Consider the following 25,724-nt stretch of genomic DNA (forward strand, 5'->3'; position numbering starts at 1 on the left):
GCAGTGATTTGTTTGTCCCTTCTGTTCATACTGAACTTGCCACAATGCTCAACCTGAAGGCCCACGGTGTAAGTGTAGGTTGGGCCAGCAAGGATTAAGGGGCCTATTTGGCATGCTGTGTAAGACAGTGGAGAAAAAAAATCACTAATGATGTTGCCTATTGCAACCAATCAGATCTTTGCTTTTGTTTTCTTACTTGGTGACTGTTGAAATCAGCAATTGGATTCTCTCCATTGTTTTACACGGGATAAATAGACCTCTAAAAGTAACAATTCCCCCATAGGGTCAGAGCAGACACAGCAATTTGTTGTTGTTGGTGGACAGCATAACACGCCGAGCTCAAAAACAATCCTCTTTAAATAACCCCCAAGTTTCAGTCTGTGAGACATTTGATTGGATAGCTGTACTTGGTTAACAACTCTACCCCCACCCCGATGGTCTGATGGCTTTTAATACCCTGTGTATGACAAGCTTTTGTCTAATTGCGCTGATGCTGACAATTGCACACTCACTGATGGGGTTGCCAGGTAATCCCAAAATGTGAGCATTCTATACAAGTTTAATGGGTTTCTCTATTTAAAATTGGAAGAACTATGAGCCGTATGTTGTGTTTCTGACTCTTTTTTTTTTTTTTAAAGTTATTTTCAAGTTTTCAAAAGAAGATAGGTTAAGAGAGTGACAGAGAAAGAGAAGAAGAGGACGGGGAGCCAAGGTAAAGGGAGCAGGGCATGCTAACACATCTAGGAACAGCACAGTTTAACAATTCACATATCTCAGCAGATTGCCCGGGTTGTCTCTATAGGCCAGCCAAGGGTCCCAGATATTGTTACATTTTTGCGGGCAGCCGCGGGAAAGGTATGTCAGTTTTTGGTTTGACAGTGAACCGTTGACTAGGTTTAGCCAAAATGGCAGGGATGGAGGGGCAGTAGATTTCCAATTCAGAAGTATGGCTTTCTTTGCAAAGTAAAGAAGTTAGAGATAGCAGATTTTGGTGCAGTGGTCCAGATCCATATCCTCAAATATTCCCAGTAGGCAGATCAGTGGGGACAAAATACGAGGCAAGTCCAAAGCTTCCGAGGAATAAAGCACAATGTTTTTCCAGAATTTCCGAATAATTGGGCAATGCCAAAATATGTGCATATGAACCAACATCCCCCCCACACCTAAAGCAGACATCGGATGTGTTAGGGAACATTTTGCCCAGCCTATAGGGAGTCAGACAGACCCTATTCAGGAATTTCATTTGAATGTACCGGTCCCTAGCTGGTATAGTTATAGCCTACACTTTTGTTTACTTGGCCTTATCAAGTATAACAGGGCCTCCATCTACTGAGTTGCATGCACGCTCCTGCATGGGCAGTTGACCAGTCTGAAGGGTGCTGCAGGAATGTAGCGGATTCCCCAGAACAAGGCTGCTGCATGCTATGTACGGCTGCCAGCTTTACTCTATAAGTATGTTGCCCCCATTCTTAAAAATAAGGATAACTGATAATTTTTATAGGTTATTTCCCCTTACTTAATGTGGCTGCTCTCAGGGGCGTAACTATAGAGGAAGCAGACCCTGCATTTGCAGGGGGCCCAGGAGTGTAGGGGGCCCAGTGAGACCCTAATTAATTAGCAATTTTAATATATCTTGGTAAAATAGGCCAACTTATAAATATTTTGGGACCCTAAATTGAATTTGCTATGGGGCCCAGTAATAACTAGTTATGCCACTGGCTGCTCTCCTTGCCAGTGCCAATGTGTAAGCATAGAATGTTCTCTATCTAATTCGGTCATCATTTTGCGACTATATCCAGCAGCTCCTTCTCAACGATGACATCAGTTTCAGGAATAACCACACAATCTGCATTGCTTCGGAGCTCTGTGTCACATACAATTATCTCATTGTACCATGACAGATGAGGCTTCAGAAGCGTTTGGGTCTTGCCTTTAGTCTGTGTATAGCATTGGTTCTTTGCAAGAAGAGCTGAGAGTCTGTTGCAGAAACATATCCAGTAGTGAGATGCCTGGATTGTAAGGCATGAGTCTATAAGTAACTTGTACTCATCACGCTCACTGGAACATATCGTAGTGTTCCTTATGTTTATATGTTGGGTGACAATTCCTAGAATGATGACTGCCAAAAATAAATAGACCTAGTAATGTTGTCAGCAGGGGGCCTGTGTGCATTTCTTTGGCTTTTTTAATGATCACTGTGATTATATATTTATCTGATTCCATGGCTGGGTCATACTTCCAGGTCGTAAATCATTTTCTCACACGTATGGAGGGGAGTCCAAGGAGACCAAGCTTAGTGAGGGATCTACTTAGATGCAGTTGTGTGGTGCTCAGACATACGCTTGAAGGCAATATCTACTGCGCTCTGTTGAACCAACTGGGTAATCCAACCCTTCTGTGCTAATGGTATTAATATAAGCTCTAACTTGCATTTCTTTCCTAGAAGATAAGTTAATCAATCTGCTGCTCATCCCTCAAGCAGAGCTTTCTTAAAGGAAAGCTTGTTTACAGATCTCCTGCATCTCCATTAAGCCTTAGGCAATCACTTTCACTTTCCATTCTGTACTTCCTAGATGTGACTGCTCTCCCCACATTCCCACTCCCTCCCCACAAGCTAATTGTCAACCCAATACATGGGCACAGGCATCAGGTGCTCAATTCTGAAGTATAAATAAGGTTTTGAAATGATGTAAAGCATGCCTTAGTAATAGGGTGGACAAAATGCATCCTGCCTGCTGATGTGATAGTATGGTTGCCACCTTTTGCCAGATCTGACTCCGGCTAGGGACTTGATGTCACGGGCCCGAGCCATGATGTCAGGGCTATGATGTGGTGACACAAAAGTAATGAAAGTAATGTCACTAAGATGTAAGTATAGAGGAACATACCCCCCCCCCATATACTAACGCAGTTAGGCCCACCCCACAGAAGCTGATAGTTATTTAATTTTACTTTATTCATTACTTTCACAAACATTACTGATCCTTCTTAAAATGCAAAAGGAAAGCTTGATAAAGTCATATTGACTTTTTCTTTTCCCTATCTCCCCCTCATCCCTTTCAATATTTATTGAAAATATAAAGAATATCTAGATATAACTAATATAGACTATTACATACGAATAAGAGGCCAGGATTGAGTTGTTCCTCTTTTAATTTCTTTTCTGTTGAGACTAAGAATTCAACATATTTTATATTGTCCTTTAATTCTTGCAGACAAATGCTCTTACTTAACTTAAAGGCCCCCCATGGGGCCCCAATTAATGACCCATTTGTTACCTGGAAACCCTGTCCAAACCCTGCCTACTCCGACTTATCATGCCAGAACCACCACCATGTTTCAAGGGATACTGTCATGGGAAATCATGTTTTTTTTTTTTCAAAACACATCAGTTAATAGTGCTGCTCCAGTAGAATTCTGCACTGAAATCCATTTCTCAAAAGAGCAAACAGATTTTTTTTTATATTCAATTTTGAAATCTGACATGGGGCTAGACATATAGTCAGTTTCCCAGCTGCCCCCAGGCATGTGACTTTTGCACTGATAAACTTCAGTCACTCTTTACTGCTGTACTGCAAGTTGGAGTGATATCTCCCCCCCCCCAGGAGCCTAACAAAAGAACAATGGGAAGGTAACCAGATAGCAGCTCCCTAACACCAGATAACAGCTGCCTGGTAGATCTAAGCACAACACTCAATAGTAAAAGCCAAGTCCCACTGAGACTGATTCAGTTACATAAATAACAGCCTGCCAGAAAGTGGTTCCATCCTGAAGTGCAGGCACAAGTCACATGACTGGGGCAGCTGGGAAAACTGACAATATGTCTAGCCCCATGTCAGATTTCAAAATTGAAAATAAAAAAATCTGTTTGTTCTTTTGAGAAATGGATTTCAGTGCAGAAGTCTGCTGGAGCAGCACTATTAACTGATTCATTTTGAAAAACCTTTAATGGGTGGGAGAGCTTTCTCCAAACATAAAGCTTTGCAGATGTAGAGGTTATGGACTACAACTTCCAGCACCCCACTATCAGATTTCTGCTGTTCCTACGTTTTTTACAGCAACCTGTCATATTGCTCATTATACCAACAAATTGCATCTTATATTGATTTAGCATGACAGCTATAGATTCCAACCTCTCGGCAGCAGTGGGTATGACTTCCCCTTTCCTTCTAACAAAGCTGCACAAGTTCCAAGTGACTGAGCTGCTTCTTCGCCACCTGTTTGCTGAGCCTGTCTCATACTTGGCGTCATTCCTAAGGCCCAGTGGAGACATGCACATACTCCTACATTAATACCATAAATAACATTCAAGTAATGAAGCGCTTCCCACTGTTCCTGTCCATTGGTCTAAGACTGATCTGTTTGCTTCAGAAACACTACAAATAGTTCATCTAAACAAGCTGCTGACTAGCAATGGTGGAAACTGAATAAAGGCTTTATGGTACAGGTTAAATAGTGGATAACAGATAACACCATTATGTTCTACAGAGCTTATCTGCTGTGTAACCTGAGCCTTTTCTCCTTTGAATGGCTGCCCCCATTGCTACACAGTATCTTATTTATATAAACGATAGTAGTGTTTCTGATGCAAACACACCAGTTGTACCAGTGCAGGGCAACACTGCATTATATTTTTATTACTTTAATACAATTAAATTTTTTGATGTTACTGGTCCTTTAATATTACACTGTTGGGGGGGCATGAGCAAGGTTTCTCTGCCAGTCACATGCACAACCCAAAGCAATTAGTAATTTGTAGCTGTATGAGGTGCAGGCTAGTGATGGCGAATAAATTCGCCTGGCGCAAATTTTAGACGCACGTTCAAAAAGTCACTTGCGTCAAAAATACCGCACGTCAACACTATTCAGATGCCCATTGACTTTAATGCCGGCATCAAAATTGACGCAGGCATCAATTTTCGAGTTTCGCAAATGGGAGAAATTCGTCTATCACTAGTGCAGGCTAATGGGACCTGACTATATAAAGACATAACCCTGGCAAAATATGGATTTCATTTCACTCATTCTGTAACATTCATGGAGTACAAACATCAGGGAACATCAGGACAAAATTGTGGAGAAAATTCAGGGAAATACACCCATTGAAATGCATTATAAATTGGTGGGAAAAAATGGTGTAAGATGCTGGAAAATTTTGACTTAGGGTAGTTAAATTGAGGTTTCATTGTAAACACATAAAATGACCCACCAGTAAACTTAATAAAAAGACACAAGGTATTTATTTTATGTCCTTCCTGGTATGTTTCATTACTTCTACTATAATCCACCCAATCCAGCGTCTCTTCTCTGTATGTATTGGATTGATTGGGTCTGGTTTATTAATGACTTTCTGTAACCAGAGCTCTGTGACCAGAGTATATGTTCCCATCTGTAAGAATATCCTTAAAGGAGCACACGGCTTAGCTCCTGGTTGAGCTCAACCAACTGGGTCATTGCATGTGTCTATATAGGTAATCTTTTCTAAAGGGCAATAATCATTTATTCGTTTGACCTGTGGAGTCAGATGTTACCAAATGTCATGACCCTCCAATGACAGTATAAATGAGGGTGATTGCGCAATATAGATCCGAGTAGTCAGGCCCAACATAAAACTATAAGCAATTGGTCTGGTGTCCAACTATTGCCTTCCAAGCGATTGAACATACCCATGTGCCATTACCCCTAGATCTCAAAGAAAGCAATGCAGTGCTTGTCAGTTCATCATACTCCCTAAGGTTCAGTTCATACTATGATCATTAGCCAGAATAGTACCCCCATTTTGGATTCTGGCCATAACTGATGCCACAATTGATGGCTGGACTTTTCCTTCTCCATACAGCCACCAGCAGCTGCAACATGGTTCAAATAAGAATGTGTAAATAAAGCTATATTTTTTATATGTGGGTGACAGGTCCTTTTTAAAGGGGAACTAAAGTCGAAAATAGAATAATACTAGAAATGAACTTACTGCACCAGAAGCCTAATTTAACAAATGATTTATGTTTTCAAAGTTGGCCGCAGGGAGCTGTCATCTTGTAAGTTTGTTAAACATCTTTGCAAGACCAAGACTACGCACATGCTCAGTGTGGTCTAGGCTTCAGTTGGGAGGTTAAGCTTAGGGATCGTCATAAATTATCAAGAGAGCAAAGTCAAATAATTTCTGCCATAGTAGCTGATATAGCAAGACTGATTAATAATCAGAATATGCAGACAGTCTACGAATACGAATCGCTACACAGACGCCGGCTGCTTTACAGGGAAACAAACAAAGCTGCTTGAGTTCTGGGAAGTAAGGTGGGGGGGCTCATTTTTGAAAGTATGATCATTCCCCTGCAGAGCAGTTAGGGACCATCTGAAGTTTCCTATCTGCAGCAGTCATTAGCAAGTAAAACGAAGGGGGAATTTCACTGCATACAGTCAGGTTTATTTCAAAAAATGGTATGCATTTTTTAATTAAAGTATATTGGAAATAGATTTTTCATTAAAGAAAGTAAAAATGGGATTTTGCCTTTACATCCCCTTTAGGGGGGATTTCCATTCTCATATCAAATAAGGGGGGAGATTCACTAACCGGTGAATTTTCGCTAGCGTCCGATTCGCAATTATCGCATCACTTTGGCAGGCACAAATGCACTCAGGCTATGCCAATTCACTAATATGTGGAATTTCATCCTGAGCGCTGAATGCTGGCGACTTTTCGATAGCGTTACTTAGTTACAGTTCGAGCATTTCAAAGTGAATATGCGCCAGCAAAAATTCGCTAGTGATCTAACGCTTAGGTCAATTTGCATACGCCGGGTAATTTAAAGTTGAATGGAAGTCTTTATTATGAATGTTGGTGCAAATGCTTGAAGTTACCACTTTTTCTTACAAATGTCCAAGGAATCTTAATAAAGACAAGAGAGTTAATATAATGCCCTACACATGAGTCCACTGTAAAATGAATGTTCTATATGTTATGAAATGTCTGGAGAAAACATTTAACTAAAAAAAGTTAAAGTCGGGACTTTTGCAGGCAATCCCACTTCAGAAAAGGAAAAGTCGCCAGCGTTTTTCAGCATTTGCATTTGTGTCACACAGTATATAATGTAAGTGAGAGAAGATTGAGGAAGATCTAGCTGCTTTATTGCACTTTGCCTGGTCTGAGGTGGTGAAGGCAGTTCTGGCAAAAGAGGTAACATTTAGTAAAATCCGCATCTTAGTGAATTTGTGGAGTAACGTCCGTTTGCCTGAGCGAAAAAGTCGCGGGAGGCAATGCTGGCGAAAAGTCGCTAGTGTTAACCACTTCACTCTTTAGTAAATCTGCCCCTAGGAGTGTTGCTTCTTGTGCAATATAGGTTCCATAATTAAAACTGTTTCTATCAGCAAAAAGTCAGAGATTCTACCCAGTCAGCGTGAGCTTTGTACCTCTTCTGCCCTGTCATATTTTGTCACATCAGTGAAGCTAAGACTTTTCTGCTGTCTGTCATTCTTAGCAATGTCTGCTGAGTAGCAAGAACCTGTATTTGCTATTAATGCTGGGCTAGCAGGACATGTAGCTTACAGGACAAAACATGCTTGTCTTAAGGACTAATGCCTACAATATATAACACACATATATATTATAATTGTTTATGGAGGCACTGATGGTTCGGACTAGTAATGGGTGAATCCGACCCATTTTGTTTCTCAGAAAATTTGACAAAAAAATTGACAATCTGCATTTTTCGTGCAACATTTTATATTAAACTATATACTGTATTAAAGTCCTGGACGTGTTTTGCCAGCAAAACGTGGAAAAATATTTTGCTCATCCCAAGTTTTGCCACCTAAGTCAGCAGCCCCAATGCTGCCCACCCACCCGCTTAACACTTAAAACTTCAGCATCCGAGCAGGTCAAAGGGGGGGTCAGCATCTCTAATGCAATGAGACCTGTAGCTATCTCTGCACTAGTGGGGCCGAATTTCCAGTTTAAATAAACAGAAATGCGCCCCTTTAAGTTGCGGGAGGCGGCTTTTTGCCCTGATTTCTGTTACATTATTTCAAAAGAACCCAAGGAGAAATTGAATAAATCATATTTTTTTGGAACTAGACCATCCATTTTCTAAAACATGCATATATTTAGCAAGCCTCCCTTGCCCCAGATGGCCGATTGCCGATGCCGATTTCCAAATCCAGAGGTTTTACTGCATGCTCCACCTAATGGCCAAACACAGAATCTCTTGGGTTGGGTCAAAATTGTATGAATAGTGATGTGAGCAAATCTGTCCCATTTTGGTTCACCGAAAAATTCATGAAAAAACTTGCAAAATGGTGAAAAATTTGCAAAGAGCATTGAATTCGATAGACAACAAAATTTTATGCATGACAATTTTTTACTTTTTTTTTCGTACGCCAAATGAATTAAAGTCACTGGTTATTTTTTCAAGTCTTTTTTCACTTTAAAAGTCAATGGGCATTTTTTCTTATGGAGACTTTTTTTGTCTCTGCAACCATTTTGTACAATTGGAGCAAATCTTTCACTATGACAAAATGTGGAATTTCACATAGCAGTTAGTCTTACGGGTATAAAGGAACATTATCAGGGAATGAACCCAGAAGTGTTAGAGGGGCAATTGAGCCGCAAACCATGAGAGTGCTCCTTCTCAAAATAAGATTTGCAATGATGAAGTATTTTATTTTAATGCAGGAGCAACGGTTACTTTAATTGGAGAACCTGATGTTATAACATAATGTATCATTAAATCAAGTCCTCCCACCTACAGAACTGAAGCAAGTTGTGGCCTGCATCTTAAGTCTTTAACCCCTTCTGCACTCAAGCGATGGTACATAGCAAACCAGATATTTTCTTGCCAGAGGAAACCGATCACTTTTTCTATATCCCCAGTGGCACTGCCAGTACTTTCCTTTCTCCTGGAGTTGAGTGCTTTCAGGCCTGTACATTGGGGCATTCACAGCTTGCCCTTAAAACCAAAGAGTTGCCATGTGCACCCTCAGAGGGGTGACAGGAATGCTGGAATGGGGGAAGATCATTTGTCTTGCCTTTATGTTTTGTGAGAAGCTTCACTTTAGAAGTTCAAGGGCCTGCTGTCTTAAAGGGACAAAATCATCCCAAAATAGACTTTGTGCCTTTAAACAGTGTGTAAAGGATTCGCTGGAAAGTAACAATGGAACTGAGCAGGGAAGCTTCAAGTTATGTCTCATTCACCAGCAACTTACGCTTCTTGCAGGCCAGGCAGAAGAGAAGTAAAACTGCTTCAATCGTGACACCTGAAAATTTTTTTATAATTAATTAAAAATAATTAAATAAATTGCAAAAGTGCTCAGAACAGCACTCTAACATTTATTTATCTCACTGGGTATATGACTCCCTTGAACTAAGACTAAACTTGCACGTGTTTACATTAAGGTCCATTTCATCAGAACTGTTTTATAAACTTTGGTTTGGACTATGTCAAACAACCAAAACATAAACATGGAGAGCTTAGCAACGTTATGCAGTCTGATCCTGGGTTGGATTCAAACCCCCGGATCTATATACTGCAATGCTATTCATAGTACCACCATCAGGAATTATGAAGCTCCCCCCAATTATTAACACATTTGTTCATGGGCCTCTGGATTGATGTCCCTGCCAACAAGTAGAATGGGCCCCAATGATAAAAAATGATTTGTGGAAGCATGGCCACACTCCTGATCCATGTAGCCAAGCCTGTTATAATTAAACCATGCTCCCCCTCGTGACCCGTTAAATGCATTTTACCTCTCTGGGGGCTTCTCTGCAATGGGGCCTCAGACTGTAGGAGCCCTTGTACCTCCCTAGTGCTGCCCTGTCACTTTGCTGCCTTCAGCTTGATTGTGATGCCACAGCTTGACATGAGACTTGATTTAACGTGCCCTGAAACCCCTGTGGTTCTGTTTGTGAGCACCTGTGCCCTTCATCTTTAAATAAACTCAGTGACAACTGCCTTTCAGCTCTAACAATAAAGGGGGTCAAAGGGTAACATGCTCCAAAGTCCAAGCAAGGTCACTGATACACTTGTAATGTTATGCTTACCCTTTAAGGGCCAACTCAGCCCAGGACAATATATAATGAGTGATACAAAGAAACCTATGCATATCATAGGTCCATTAACAACTTGGAGGTCCACATCTGATCTGTGATTCACCAGTTGGAGCTTTGCTTTAGTGTATCTACCTGGAAGCCTTCATAAATGTCTATTTAAAACAAAGTCGATGTAAACTCTGTTTGCTCAACCAAACTTTATGTTGAACCTAAATGCTGCTGGACTACAAATATCAGCATAGTTCAACAACATCAGGGTTGATTGCAAAAATACTCCAGGGTCAGTGGCCCAACAAATGCAAGGGAATTTCCTTCTCCTTTCTTATTAGCCCTGATCTAATCTCACAAAGCAATGGCCTGTAGAACTGTGTTGTACAATTACAGAATACACTTACAGGCCACTGACATGCTGCTAGCATATTTATGTACTGCTATGGAAGGAGGGCACATGGTGGTAACATTTTTGGACAACACCCATTTTGTGACTACCCCTAATTATCATGCCCATTTTACAAAATTTGGCAGGTTATGAAAGTTTGAACACATTTCTGGCAATGTTTTAGGTGTTATAACAGTTTTTCCAATGAAGCTGAAGTTTCCCTTTAAGCTGTTAGTCTCAGTTCTCCCAAGAGACCTGCTTGTCTTATTAGTTACAGTTGTATCTTTGCTTATATTAAATTGATCCAAATGTATCCAAGTGCAGGTGCTACATGTTCTGGGCCCTCTTCTGGTGTCAGTGTAGGAAATCAAAGAGAAACTCTGAACTATTTAATAAAAATCCGGGACTGCAGGCTGAGCTTTCAAAATCAAGAATGTCCCGTAAAAAACAGGACAGTCGTGGGGTCTGATTAATAATAGTTAAGTTGTAGTATGGTGTAAACAAGTGGTGAAAAACGCATAAAGCTACTAGTAGCAGCTGCTTGACACAACTGAAAAACAGACAATACTGATAGTTGGCTTTGCTAAGACACTACATGTGTTTTAGCAGAGACAAGTCTATGTATTGTCTATGGCAGGATTTTTTTTGGCATTTTGTAGCCACAAAGTAGCTGCTACTAGTAGCTCCATGTATCTTCACCCTTATACATAATTATAAAACTATATTTAATTAACATATACTGGGAATCGTGGGAGTATTTAACCAAAACACATAAATAATTATGGGCCTCTCCGGGCAGTGCCCCCCCTCCCCACCAGGTCATTGTGTGACAGTGCAAGATGCCATCCCACAACCCTCTAGTCTGGCAGCACAAGGAGATGCCGCCCAGCAGTGACATTCTATACTTGGAGCAAATGTTATCAACACAGACCTGCAGAGAGGGAGGGAGGAGAGGAAGAACACGACACTGGGGTGGGTGGGAAGCTCAGACATGAAGAAGACAGGGGAAAGATACAGTAAGAGAATTTTCCAGGAGGGCAGGAGTCGGCACAGACAGGGAGAGGGTAAAACAGGAATCACAGCTGGAGGACAGGGGCTGAGGCCATAGGGAGCTGCTTGTTGGAAGGGGAAGGGGGCTCAGGAAGGCAGCGAGTAGGTAGACTGGAATAAAGCTGTCTGACCCACTTAGCTCAAGCTGGAATTTTAGATCCTTCCTATCCCTGCACTGTGAGAAGGTAGGTTAAGATCTCAGGGACAGTATGGGATAGGAGTCATAAAGGAAGGAGCTCTGAACAACTCAAGGGTGCAAGATGGAAGTGATGGAGCAAGAAGAGTCTCAGCAGGTAAGTGATACCTACAGTATAATATGTTCCTGCACACTTGGACCACTTTAAGGACCTGCAACAGGACTCTTCTTTATGGTGCTTTATATTTCTGTACTATTCTTTATCCTACAACCTATGACAGGAGATTAACAGCTGGGGCTGTTGGATAATGAGTGACACAATCTTGCCTTACTATACACAGTGTCCCGTGCAAATCTTTCCTTTTAAAACTAAACACATAATAAAAGCTACAGTACAACAGTGCAGTCTTTAGCAAGTATCTACGGCAGTAGTGGCCATACTTTACTGGGGTCTGCTTTAAGTGATGTTGTCCCATTATGATCTACATCCATAATATCACTGTTAGCATTCTGTGCCATGGAAAATATTACTTAAATATTATATTAATTTATAAGAGAATTTATATTATTATATTTAAAAAACAACTATTTCATATGTAGCTTTAAAAGAATAAATATCTGAATGAAAAGCATGAAACAGGAGAGTGATTTAGACAAGCTGTTTGTTGACATTGTCTTGAGATCTACTGATCATCAACTAAAGGTCTACTGGTAGATCCTGATCTACCTTTTGGACACCCCTGATCTACGGTATATTAACTGCTAATTAGGCACTCTTAGATCCACAATTCCATCCAATCTCCCTGGTATAAATAAAAAACCTCACTCTAAACGCAACTACTGTTCTGTGTTACCCCATCAAAATTGGGGACAATGGTTCCCTTATCAATAAGCAGAGATCCCTAGCCAGTGCAACAAGATTCCTACCCCTCCATTTGATGTTGCTTCCAAAAGTCTTACAGCAGGTGCACAGCTTCCTACTGGAGTACATATGGACAGCCAATCAAAGACAGCTAAAGCTTCCACACCGCATGAGCTACACCCAACCACAGCATTGGTGTTAGTAACGCTCGGGAACATATTTTCAGTGCAAGCATTACCTGCATGCGGGTTGGGGGACATTTAAGAGAAGGCTGGGGACCCCTGCATTAGTGCACAGTGCGCTATAAAGGAGCAGGGGATAACCCATAATGTTTGATGTATTTAAGGCTCCCTGCTGAGCCTGAGACCCTTGTCTGATCTTGTTACATAGAGGGAGATTTATAGGCTGCAACCTGTCAGCCTATTCATCGGAGCTACAGCTACCACTCCCTGAAGGGGATGCCATTGGACATCTGCATTTTTATGATTTACTGCCCTAGAGCTTGGATCTCCCAGTGGATAAACAATATAAATAGTTCACAATAACTCATTTATCTACTGTATAAGATTACTTAGATACATGCTTACTGTACCCCCATTCCTATGGGTTGATCCTTATAGTCAGTGGGACTGTTCAGGGAAGAGGGGAAGTGAAGCTACAGACTGGGGGATTTTATTGACATACAGGTGTTGTATCTCCAGACTCATACAGCAGCACTATGTCTGGGAGCAAAATGCTACATACTGTAAATAAAAAGATACATACAATGTTTTATTTTGGGTTTTACCTTGCATTGTAGCATATTTTGTATGTATGATTTTCTCAGATGAAGCTGCCATACTAGTTACAACTTTACTGTCACTCATTATACCCACTGCACTGCAGAATATGTCACAAAGAAACCAAAGCTGCGGGGGATGATGGGAACTGTACTTCCACACTCCAGCTTCAAGGCACTTATTGGTTTATATTGGGTGGGAATATTATAAGTGCTCACACTCTTTTATTTTTCAGGAGCCCATCTTCTTTGGAACAGGACCTCCTCTGTATGAAGCCCCAGGTAATATGTGTGCGTAGACTTCCCACTGTGTAGTCAGGTATTTCTTAGGTCAGTATCATGTGGGTTGGCCATCTGATTGACATCAGGTTTATATATATAGTGAATAAAGTACCCCCTCTTGTAAAATATAAGGATATTATAAGTTACCGAGGAGTTTCATGACCATAAAAAAACATGAGGCCGAAGGCCGAGTGTTTTTATACAGGTCATGGAACTCCGAGGTAACTTCTAATATCCTCTTATTTTGCAACTGGGGGTACTTTATTTATTATAATACACAAGTTTCAGTGAGTCATGTGACAGAAATGACATCAGAACTCACCGTTTATAACTGCTGACATCAGAACTCACAGTTTATAAGGATATAATTTACAAGATATTCATGACTTTTGTGTATTATATTTATATATATATAAAAAAAAAAAATGAATCATTATCTGACCCTACACACCATTCTCTGTGTCGGATTGACTGTGCACCCCAACCTCTAACTCTCTAATATTTATATATAAACCTGTACCCAATCAGACCCCTAATGCAAATGCTAAAGCGCTGAGGGGTGCAACATTGCTTCCCTTATTGCTTATATACATGGCGTCTTGTGCTGGATTGAAAATTCTGAAGTGCAGTGACTTCTGGGCACTCACCCAAGGGACAAGCCTCAAAGTCCGAAAACATGGCAGCTTGCTTGCTTCTGTATTTTGCACACTATACCCTGTCCATGCTTGGTAACTGACCCATTATTATGTGTCCTCTTTGACTTATAGTCAACTGCTGAGAAGCAGAGTTCTGATTGGCTGTTATGGATTAGTCTTACCTAGTTTATGGATTTCTCCCAAAGACACAGTTGTGCCAGGAATTTTTGTTCCCTTGTCCCTGAAGGCCACTCACAGCAAGATATACAGTTGATGTAAATATTGTAGCAAAGGGCAGCGCCCCCTAGATTGAAGTGCATAAGAAAATACATTTAATATTAAATATAGAGTTTTGGTATGGTATAACTTTTCATTCCAATGCCCTGCTCCTGAATCCCAATATCTGTATATGTCTGTCTATATATCTATATATGCTGTCCCTCCTCTGCAGATCTGGGGGAAGATGCTGGCCTTTACATGGAGTTCATGATGAAAAACTGCTGTTATGACGCCATTCCTACTAGCTGCAAGTTGGTTGTGTTTGACACCACACTACAGGTCAGTAAAGAGATCTCAGGGGCTTAAGAAAGAAATTGGTTATTGGCCCCGTTTAATCATGATGGTAATTTCACCTTTATGGGAAGCAATCAGGAGGAATTTGATTGGCTAATAAAAATACATTGAAATACCCTAGTCTGGTTTGTAGACCAACAACACACTAGCCGGATACAGTTGGCTAGATTGTATAAGAGACGGCAAGTCTATAAATATATCCATGAGAGTCACAAAATACTCCTTTATTAGGGAAACACATACTATTCTGTTACTTTGCTATTAAATGATTTTACTGCCATTTAAGTGTCTCTTGAGGCATCAGGGCCTCTAATGAGATACGTCGATCTGGGGACATGTAGATGTAATTGTTCTCTTCAAGGAAATTCTAAGGTTTTTTTTGTGGTAATCATCTTGGGGGTACCTGGCCAATGGTTATGTTAATGCTTGGCAGCCAGCCTATGTGGGTTAGAAGGATTTCTTTTAGAAGGAGGCTGATGGCACTAGAACTGTGTTTCCAAGGAGTGCTTTTTGAGAAAACATTTTTTTTTTATTTAGAGCCCTGCTAATTAAGCAGTTATCATATTATGCTATATGTATAATAATCTATAATAATGTTTGGCAAGTTTATAATATTTATAGCTGGATGTTGGGTTATTTAATCCATTGATCCCAACAATAGGAATAATCTCATCAATAAATTGGGGGGAGGCATTGGGCATGCCCTATCCACACCCTGTAATTCCCAGGTCATAGCCTATTATTTCCAAACCAGATAATGCCCTTGCTCCACCTCTGCCATGAATATAAATACAGGGGACTCCCAAACATATGGGAGGTAAGACAGGCCTGCAGGAGTGGACAGCATCCATTGCATAATGTGATAATCTCCCAATGTGAGTTTCCAGCCTTCCTGATTAATAGCTGAGGTCCAGGCAGGATGTTTTCATGGGGTGGGGGTGGACTATAGATATAGCTTACATGATCAAGACTGGGCATTCCAAGTTTAACTTTTGGCTAATGACTGATGGATGCTAGCAATCTAAGGTATGAGCAGAAAGTTTAACCATCATAGAGAGGGGCACTAGAGTCACATTGCTGGGCATTATAACTTGATGCTTCTTTTTCCCTTATTTTATTAGTTGTTTGGCATTTGGAGATATAGCTTAATCCAGAGTCTGGTTTCCACTGTCAGACTGCGCCTCTGAAGGGGAATCAGAGAACGTCACACCCAGGGCCCACTCTCACAGCAGTTAGACAGGGGCAGTGCCAAGTAGCATAGAGATTATATATTATATTATATTATATATAATGGTAGAAAGACTATGGTGGGACTTTCCTTCAACTGGGGTCTACTTGGTGATTCTACTCTGGTAGGTCAGTCCAACCCTGCTAGTGTTTGCGGCTCTGTTTCTCAGATCATGAAAGTGATTGTGGCAGGGAAAATGCACCTTTATATTTCCATCATTTGCAAAACTAGAGAGAATGGATCTTCGCTAGCTAATCCTTGTCTACTCATACATCTCTCAATGTGGTGTCAAGCTCTCCCAAAGGGCTTGTACATATAAGTACTTAAACCTGTGCTCCCTGGCATTCTGTTTTATATTGCTCAGCCACAGGGGAGCAGGACGAAAAGCAGCTTATTCGTTTAAAGGGACCTGTATTCACACAGGCCCACCTGTGTTTGGAGATTACATGCATCTGTGGGGGTACAGGCCTCTTCAGAAGAATTGATTACACATCTTCCTTTGCTCCCCTGTGGCTGAACACTTTAAAACTGACTGCAGGGGAACACACAAAGAAACATTTATATGTTCGAGCCCTAAATGGGAACTCCATTATTTCTTTAATTATGTAAAAAAACTGTTTGTGGTTGGCATTCCCCTTTAAAAGTTGCTTGTACAAATATCATAAATTTTTAATGGCCAAAATAGAATATGATAACGGTGCAGTTCATGTCTCCTAATTAAGGATCCCTGCGCATTCTTCTGAAAGTTGATACATATGAAATCCACATCATCCCTGCCTAATCATCAGTCCATTTAGATGCATGCTGCTGCCCACACTGATTTCTGTGCAGCGTGTAGAACCCATCTGATTAATAGCCATGCAGCATGTGGGCTTACATGTGCCTAGGCTTAAAAGTACAAGGAGGTATCCCTATGTTGTATTTCAATATTTGTCATATTACTCTTATTTATTCATTGGTCCTGTTTCCTCAACCCAGATAAAGAAGGCGTTCCTGGCACTGGTGGCCAATGGAGTACGGGCAGCCCCCCTTTGGGACAGCAAACAACACTGCTTTGTGGGTAAGTAATCTCAAGGCCAGGTTAAAGGTATGGCAAGAGGGTTTTTTCTTTAGGCCCCTAACAACATTTATATAGGACAACAAAAGGTAGAATACAAAAAAAGCTCTGTGTATTGCCCCTTAAAGGGGTTGTTCACCTGCAAACACTTTTTTAGTTCAGTTGGTTTCAGATAGTTCACCATAAAGACTTTTTCCAATTACTTTCTATTTTCTATTTGTGATCGTTTTTTTAAAAATTTGAAGTGTAACGTTTCTTTTTTCACCTTCTAAAGCAGCTCTGGCAGAGGGGGTCGCCAACTCTTTAAAGGAACAGTAACACCAAAAAATGAAAGTGGTTTAAAGTAATTAAAATATAATGTACTTTTTAATGCACTTGTTGTTTTTGCTTTAGAAACACTACTATAGTTTATCTAAACAAGCTGCTGTGTAGCCATGGGGGCAACCATTTAAAGCTGGCCATAGATGCAAAGATCTGATCGTACGAATAGAGGATTTCTGTCGGCTGCGGGTAATATCTTTGCATGTATTGCTGATCGGTCGATTTTCAGTGGGAGACTGTCACTAGCTTTGGTCGAACATAACTTTCGTTTAATTGCTGTCAGGGGCAGAACATTGGCTGATCTGTTCTTTTCTACTTTATTTGATCGGAATGGTTAGTGGCAGGACGGGAGATGGGGAAGTCCGATTGTACGTTGATTCGTACGATCGGATCTTTGCGTCTGTGGCCATCTTAAAGCATAGATTACATAGCAGATACCAGATGTACTATGTAGAATCCCATTGTATTCTATTACAGAGTGTATCTGTTATCTGCTAAGTAGCTTGTGCCGTTTCTCCTTTTTTAGCTTAAATGGCTGTCCCCATGGCTACACAATAGCCTATTTACAAAAACTATAATTGTCTTTCTAAAGCATACACATATCTTTCACTGATGTATAGTAACAGTATATTATATTTTAATATTTATATTAAAATTATGTTTTTTGGTGTTACTGTTCCTTTAACTGTTTGAAATTGATACATTTAGTTGATACATTTGTTGTCTTTGTCCCTACTGAGCTGAATCAGTGAGTTTCATTAAAGATATTACTTAGAATTGATACAATAGTTGATAATATTCCACAGATACTGCTGAGAAATGTATCAACTACTTGTATCAATTAAATGTAGTAAATTGTAACATTTCAGATACTCCTGGATCACTGAGCTGCCAGACTGAAAGACTAGCAACAGGAACATTACATTTTAAACTTCAATTTTGGGAAAACAGTAAAAAGTAAAAGATGCAAAGCAATTGAAAAAAGCCTTTGTTTATGGTGAAAACAGCTAAACTGGAAAAGTGTTTGGAAGGTAAACAACTCCTTTAAGTCAAGAGCTACTTACAGTACTGCTGCCTCTATATGAGTTCCCCTTCATCTATGTGCAAAGATCTATTTTAAGAATATTGAAACGTGCATGAAATATGGCAGATATTCCTCTGCTGATTTAAAACTGACAAACTGGGCTTACACTCTTTCAAGCCTTGCGCATGAGCAAATGATCAAATGTTCACCTAGTTTCCCCCAGGCCAGCAATGATGTCTGGCCACGTGATAAAAAGGAAAGTCATTGCTGACCTCTCCTCAACTTAAAGGGATCCTGTCATTGAAAAACATGTTTTTTTTCAAAACGCATCAGTTAATAGTGCTACTCCAGCAAAATTCTGCACTGAAATCCATTTCTCAAAAGAGCAAACAGATTTTTTAATATTCAATTTTGAAATCTGACATGGGGCTAGACATTTTGTCAATTTCCCAGCTGCCCCTGGTCATGTGACTTGTGCCTGCACTTTAGGAGAGAAATGCTTTCTGGCAGGCTGCTGTTTTTCCTTCTCAATGTAACTGAATGTGTCTCAGTGGGACATGGGTTTTTACTATTGAGTGTTGTTCTTAGATCTACCAGGCAGCTGTTATCTTGTGTTAGGGAGCTGTTATCTGGTTACCTTCCCATTGTTCTTTTGTTTGGCTGCTGGGGGGAAAAAGGGAGGGCGGTGATGTCACTCCAACTTGCAGTAGAGCAGTAAAGAGTGATTGAAGTTTATTAGAGCACAAGTCACATGACCAGGGGCAGCTGGGAAATTGACAATATGTCTAGCCCCATGTCAGATTTCAAAATTGAATATAAACAAATCTGTTTGCTCTTTTGAGAAATGGATTTCAGTGCAGAATTCTGCTGGAGCAGCACTATTAACTGATTCATTTTGAAAAATTTTTTTTTTCTCATGACAGTATCCCTTTAATTGTGAAGCGCCAATAGCAAAAAAACATTGGTAGACAGCAGCAAGAGGTATGTGGAACACAATGCAATGCTGAGGGAATGTGCTTTTGTTTATGTTTTGGGCATTGTAAGCTTGATGACCTACATATAGGAATATCATTTAAAAATACATTTTGTTCTTCTTTAAATACTACATTATATTTAAGTGATCTGACCCAGAGCAACTCTCTATTCCCCAGGTATGCTCACCATCACCGACTTCATTAACATCCTGCACAGATACTACAAGGCGCCCTTGGTATGAATGCAATTTTCTTCTCTCTCCTCTCCATTCGCTTCCATTATATTGGTCTTTATTACTCATACTGTGTTTCTGTATCCATTTATAGGTTCAGATATATGAACTGGAGGAGCATAAAATAGAGACATGGAGAGGTGAGATCTGATGCCTGCACACCATGGGGAATGCATTGTGCATAAAGACAGGGCCAGACCTGCCAGTTTCACATATATATATATATATATATATATATATATATATATATATATATATATATATATATATATATATATATATATATATATAGTGCTGTTGTTTTCTTTTTCTATATATGCACTGGTTCTCCATGCACAGGGGCAGCTAGTCAATCAGTAGAATCCAGGAATCCAAATTTTTAAATAGTACAAAAAGTCTTTATTTTACATTTTGTATAAAAGCCTGATACGTTTCGTGTCCCCCAAGGACACTTAATCATAGGATCTATACAGTGTCATTTGGGGACATGAAATGCGTCAGGCTATTATCTTTTATACATAATGTAAAATAAAGAATTTTTGTACTATTTAAAAATTTGGGCTCCTGGATTCTACTAATTGACTGAGTTTGGGGTTCCGGAGTGGTGCCTGCCCGCTATTCAAGTTTTCGGTGTCTTGCTCCCCTTATATATACACATATATACACCCAACCATAAACCACGGCATTATTAAAATGAATTTACCTGCCACTTCAAAATATGAGCCTCAGAAATTCCTGACCTAAATAACTCACCCCCCCCCAAAAATGAAAGTTAAAACCCCATATTATGTTTTCAGGAGACAAGGAGAAAATTATGTAAATTCCACAAAAATTTAAAATCAGGGAAACGTCTTAAAGCAGAAATGTGTTAACGGGGCGCTGCTGCCGTGAGGCACAGGTTACCAGGGTTGCAAAAAGCCACAGTAACTTAAAAAGCCAAATTTCAGTTTTTTAATCAGAATTTCGTCTGTTCTAGTATAGAAAGTGCAATTGTGCATGCACAAGGTCGCTCTGCCAGTCACATGCACAACCTAAAGCATGTTTTGTGTATGGCTGTATGAGGTGCAGACTGATTGGCTTTGACTATTTACAGACAGAAGCATGGCATAGGAGTCATTTGGTTAGTTTGTTTTTTAAACCTCTCTATTTCACTAATAACATTAACAGAAGCCGAACAGACGTTTTTGGCAACATTAGGTCAACATTTTTAGGTTAAATCTGTGTAAAATAAGGGAAATGTACCCAGTGAATGCATTATAAATTGGTGGGACCACAAAAAACATAATGTAAAATGAGGGGAAAACTTAAAATCAGGGTACTTACAATTGAGGTTTCACTGTATATTTCTAATATTTCTTTAGAGGTGTACCTGCAAAGTTCTTTCAAGCCATTAATCTATATCTCCCCAGCAGACAGGTAAGAGAGCAGCAATCAGTTCTGCAGCTTTGTGTCGGAGTCAGTTGTTTTGGACAAAAAGTTAATTTAGCTGTTCTTGTAATGTAGAATATTGTGAGAGATTTGAAACTTAATTAAATTACTGATTCTCTATCAGCCTTTTCCATGCCGTGTATTCACTCATCAAGAATAAAATCCACCGGCTGCCAGTAATGGATCCCGTATCCGGGAACATCCTGCATATCCTCACACACAAACGCTTACTCAAGTTCCTCCACCTCTTTGTAAGTTCAGTCACTGTATAACCTGGGGCCATTAGGCTCTTGCCTATAGTAATTAAAGTGAGAAATGAATGTGTTTGTACAGTATGCAAATACACACAATATTCTGACAATGCACTTGTCCTTTACAGGGTGACACTCTCACTAGGCCGCGGTTTTTGCAGAAGACCATCCTGGAGCTCGGCATTGGCACCTTCAGGGATGTAGCAGTAGTGCAGGACACGTCTTCTGTCTACAATGCACTGGAAATATTTGTAGAGAGGAGAGTTTCTGCCCTCCCTGTGGTGAATGAATCTGGTGAGTCCAAGGCAATGCATCTCCTAGACTATCCTGTCCCCGTGGTACTATGCTCAAGTGACAGACCAACCAGTTTCTTAATTACTATGTACTGTACCTCCCAAAGATCCCAGCATTACTATGTACCTCCATCAGTCCAGCCTGTCCCTGCATTACAATACACAACCCAGAGGCCAGACAGCCCTAATTTCTTCTTTATACCCCATGGTGTTTTATTTCTCTCAATGTAACCATTATGTGCTTGTTTTGCAGGGCAGGTGGTTGGACTATATTCTCGCTTCGATGTAATAGTGAGTATCTTTCTTCTGCCTTAATAAATGGCCGATTCATGGCCCAGCTTCCTCTGGAAGGTCAAAGAGTACATCACTTAAAATCCAAGCTTTCCTTGTAGCTTTATTTTAGAGACATATTGTTTCTCCCTGGTGCCTAACAGTGCCCTCCCTGCCTTATGTACCACATATGGGTTCATTTATATCTTTCTTTTCAGCATCTTGCAGCACAGAAGATCTATAACAACCTGAATATCAGTGTGCGTGATGCTCTGCGCCTGCGCAGCCTGTCTATTGAGGGGGTTCTCATGTGTTACCCCCATGAAAGTCTGGAGGTGGTCATTGATCGAATTGTACGAGAACAGGTATGTACTGTTATGCCTAAGGTGGGCCCTGTGTGCTCTTCAAGCCATAGCATCTCCCCCCATCGTACAGAATGTGGGGGATCCTTAGGGAGTCCGATAATAATAATTTAAAGGCACAAGTCTTAGAAAATGAAACTATTGCAGCCATAATATGTGCAATAAATCTATGGGTGAAAGCCTGATCTCTTATCTTGCAGAAAATGATCCTGCATATTGTGAGCTTGTCTCAAACTATTATATAGGGTATTTGATATAAAGGGTAATGAACTTGACAGTATCCTTGTAACAAGGAGAGCTAAAAAGGCATCTGTCTGGCTATGTGCCTTCACTTTTAATCAGTCAGTCAATTCCATTGTGCCTGGTATTATCTCGCTACCTGTATATTCTGCCTCCTATCCTGTCTACTTCTTGCGGTATCCTCCCAATCCTAGATTCATCGGCTGGTTCTGGTAGATGAAGAGCGTCGTCCTCGGGGTATTGTGTCTCTGTCTGACATTCTGCAAGCGTTGGTGCTCACTCCCGCAGGTATTGATGCCCTTAATTCCTAACCCTGGGAAGGCTCTTTTCTACCTTCACCCTGCACCTCCTCTTCCTCTCAGAGGCACAGGTAGGCTTCCCCTTGTGTTAGACAGGAGCAAACGTGGGTGCTGGAGACTGTCTGCACCCCTCTCTGCACTCTCTGTCGTGTGTCTGACTTGGCTCTGATGAACACCCCTCTTTTGTACTTGGCAGTGTGAACCCCAAAACTTAGAGGCATTGCATCCCTGTATTTAGAGTATCATATCCCCTACACATCTGTGTTTGGAAATGTGGATTTTTGTGACTATTTATAGTATATCTGTCGTTGAGCCCCAAATCAGCAACATAACCAAGTCCACTTATTGGGAACCCCCCCCCCCTTGGGAATTACATCCCTATCACCTTTACCATGGTCAGGCAGAGCATTTGTTTTGATCCTGAGGTAGAAACTAGTTTGTTGGGGGAGTGTTTAGAATGCATCTATAGCTATCAAATTGATCAACACTGCTTCCCAGGCTCACAGAGGCCAATGAAAATAGATAGCTTCCTCCCCAATCTGTTTCTTCTAAAGGCACAAGCCCTGACTCCTGCTTGACTGTGAGAAAGAGAATGGTCCACAAGTGACAAGTATCTAACCAAGGAAGTTGGCTCTATGAATGCATCTAAGATTTTATAGCTTATTTATCACTTTTATAAATTTCAACCCTACCCAAGTTGGAAGTATGAACAAAACAAAACAGTTTAGCTCAGAATTCTTATATCTCCCCAGTGAGGCTTATTTACCAGTCCCGCAGGCATGGCATTGGTGGTGCAAACTGCTCTCTATATGCCTTTTGCTAGTTTAAAAATATTGATTTCTTTCATATACCAAGGTGCAAAGTGTACCATGGCCATAGTTTAGTAAATAAAGTAATAAGATCTGGTATATTTTACTTATAAATCTCTAAAAAATAAGACCGTTATTCCTCCCTCAAACTTCGACCCACATTGAAATTTGTATCCCTAGGTTTTACCCTAAAAGACATCAGGATATTTGTATATTATCTTCATGCCCACTGCATGCCAAGCTCTGCCATTCTGCATATGCTCCTCACTCAACTCTGCTGTTGCTTTGCTGCTTTACTGATTGCTGATCGAGTTATTTGCTTTGCCAATTGTTTAACCAATGTGATGCCTTGGTTTCAACACAGTGTACTTTTTACCATCATGCAATTCTGCACACAATTCCCTGCTTATTTAATTGGCCAACTTAATAGCCAACTGAATAGCCTCAGTTCAATGTAATGGAAACTCAGTCTATCTTGGAGTGAGGCAAGGAAAGGAAATACTAAAAACCAGGGTTCTTTTTCTGGGTAAGTGCCAGGGGTAACTGTAATCAATTACCTAGAATAAGGTTGCTGCAAGTATCATCTATATTGGACTTGTTTGTTAATGTCAAGGCTGTCAGATCCTATGTACTTTATGGCTTTGCTCAGCACTGCATTACCTGGATTGGCTGTCTGCATTTCAACTGCAACTTGCTGTCCTTCAATTTTTATATCCCACTACTCAACTTGCTCCCTGGAATGCTGGTCAAATGCTGGTCATTCCTAGTCTCCACTGAGCCACAATGTATTTTAATTCTAATGTTGCTGTGTAGGCTTACATCTTGTCTGTTGTGTACTGCTGCAGGTATTGATCGCAATTCCTTGTGACCCTATGATGCTCAGGATTTTAAGTATGTTGCACTCTTGTGGATTGGTGTGATTGGATGTATTTGTGGTTCTGTACCCAAAAGACTGATTCTGGACATAGTCTGAAAGGAAAACATTCTTTCGAGGTCTAGAAGATCATGGTGGATACTTCCTGGTAATGCAGCACCAACAGAGGCCAAAAATGGAGAATGGTGGCTGAGAGGTGGATGGGATATCTTTCATATGATAAAGCCTCTTCCATTCAGCGTCTTGCAAACTGGCAATCCCCACTATTTTCCAATCATGGAACATGCCACAAAGGAACCTTTTTTATTCATGAATATTATTGGACAGTGTATAGAACTTCCTAGTCTTGTCAGGTGGATGGATGCTCTTGGGTTGATGGCTCAGCTGGTACCACCTGCCACACATGAAGCCTTAAATTGGTGGTGCTTGCTAAAGAAATGGATCATTGGACATACAGTTCACCTACATATAGGTTATGTTTATATCCCTCTTAATTAGGGAAGGCCATCCTGTAGGCTCCTCTGATGGGACGGGATCCTGGGATTCATTCATTGATGAGTCCAAGGCTGGATTTTAATTTATTAAAGCTGGATGTGGCTACATGTCGTTCAGTACATCTTGAATGGTGTTGGTGCAAAGTTTTTGAAGAGGTAACTGATCTGACCTTATAATTCTCAGTCAGCCAGTGGCCAATAATGGGAGAGCTGCAATTTTCTTTATAGGAACAGTAGACTGATCAGTACTTTACCAATTAAAAGGAAAGTAATACCAGAAAATGCACATTTAACCATTGCGTTCATGTAGTCTGCAAATTCAGTTTTCTAAGTGTGATATTTAATTTCAATATCTTTACCATTGTATGGATTTGTGTCCCAAGCTATGAATATATATTTTATATAGTATTCCACTGAACACAGCAGGTTTGATTTTTCTTAGACTACAAATAAAATATGATTGAACACAGTAGGGCTAATAGCAAACGTACTGCAATAATACATAAAAACTATTTTAAGGACAGAAAAAATGTCTGTGGTTAAATTTTATGAATATTTTTGTGTGTCACTACCCTTTCATAACAATGAATTGATAGTATATGTCTATATAAACATCATGAGCAAAAGTAAAATAAATAGAACTTGTGCTGACAGTGTATTTTACCTTTAATTCATTTAAATAGTCAATGAATTCTTCTTCAACCACCTCTCTTCGACATTTTTTTGTGTCTGTTTTGTCTTACAGATACGCAGGGTTTTCATTATGGAGGGGACATTACATATATTTCTATGTATTTATATTTAATAGTTTGAGTGGTAGCTCCGAT

General features: G+C 40.3%; 1 protein-coding gene across 2 annotated transcripts; it reads left to right on the forward strand.

The window, feature by feature from the left end:
• Positions 1-11,333: 11,333 nt before the first annotated feature.
• Positions 11,334-25,555, forward strand: prkag3.S (protein kinase, AMP-activated, gamma 3 non-catalytic subunit S homeolog). 2 transcript variants are annotated; one of them, XR_005964447.1, is made up of 13 exons: positions 11,334-11,767; positions 13,487-13,532; positions 14,619-14,725; positions 16,947-17,028; positions 19,522-19,580; positions 19,672-19,717; positions 20,939-20,993; positions 21,130-21,256; positions 21,385-21,550; positions 21,803-21,840; positions 22,038-22,184; positions 22,616-22,791; positions 24,375-24,460. XR_005964447.1 is itself a non-coding variant. In NM_001112877.1 (13 exon segments), coding segments are annotated over 13 exon segments (1,023 nt in total). In that variant the 5' UTR covers positions 11,430-11,734; the 3' UTR covers positions 24,398-25,555.
• Positions 25,556-25,724: the final 169 nt, after the last annotated feature.

The sequence above is a fragment of the Xenopus laevis genome, chromosome 9_10S (assembly GCF_017654675.1).
Source record: "Xenopus laevis strain J_2021 chromosome 9_10S, Xenopus_laevis_v10.1, whole genome shotgun sequence".
Lineage (NCBI taxonomy): Eukaryota > Metazoa > Chordata > Amphibia > Anura > Pipidae > Xenopus > Xenopus laevis.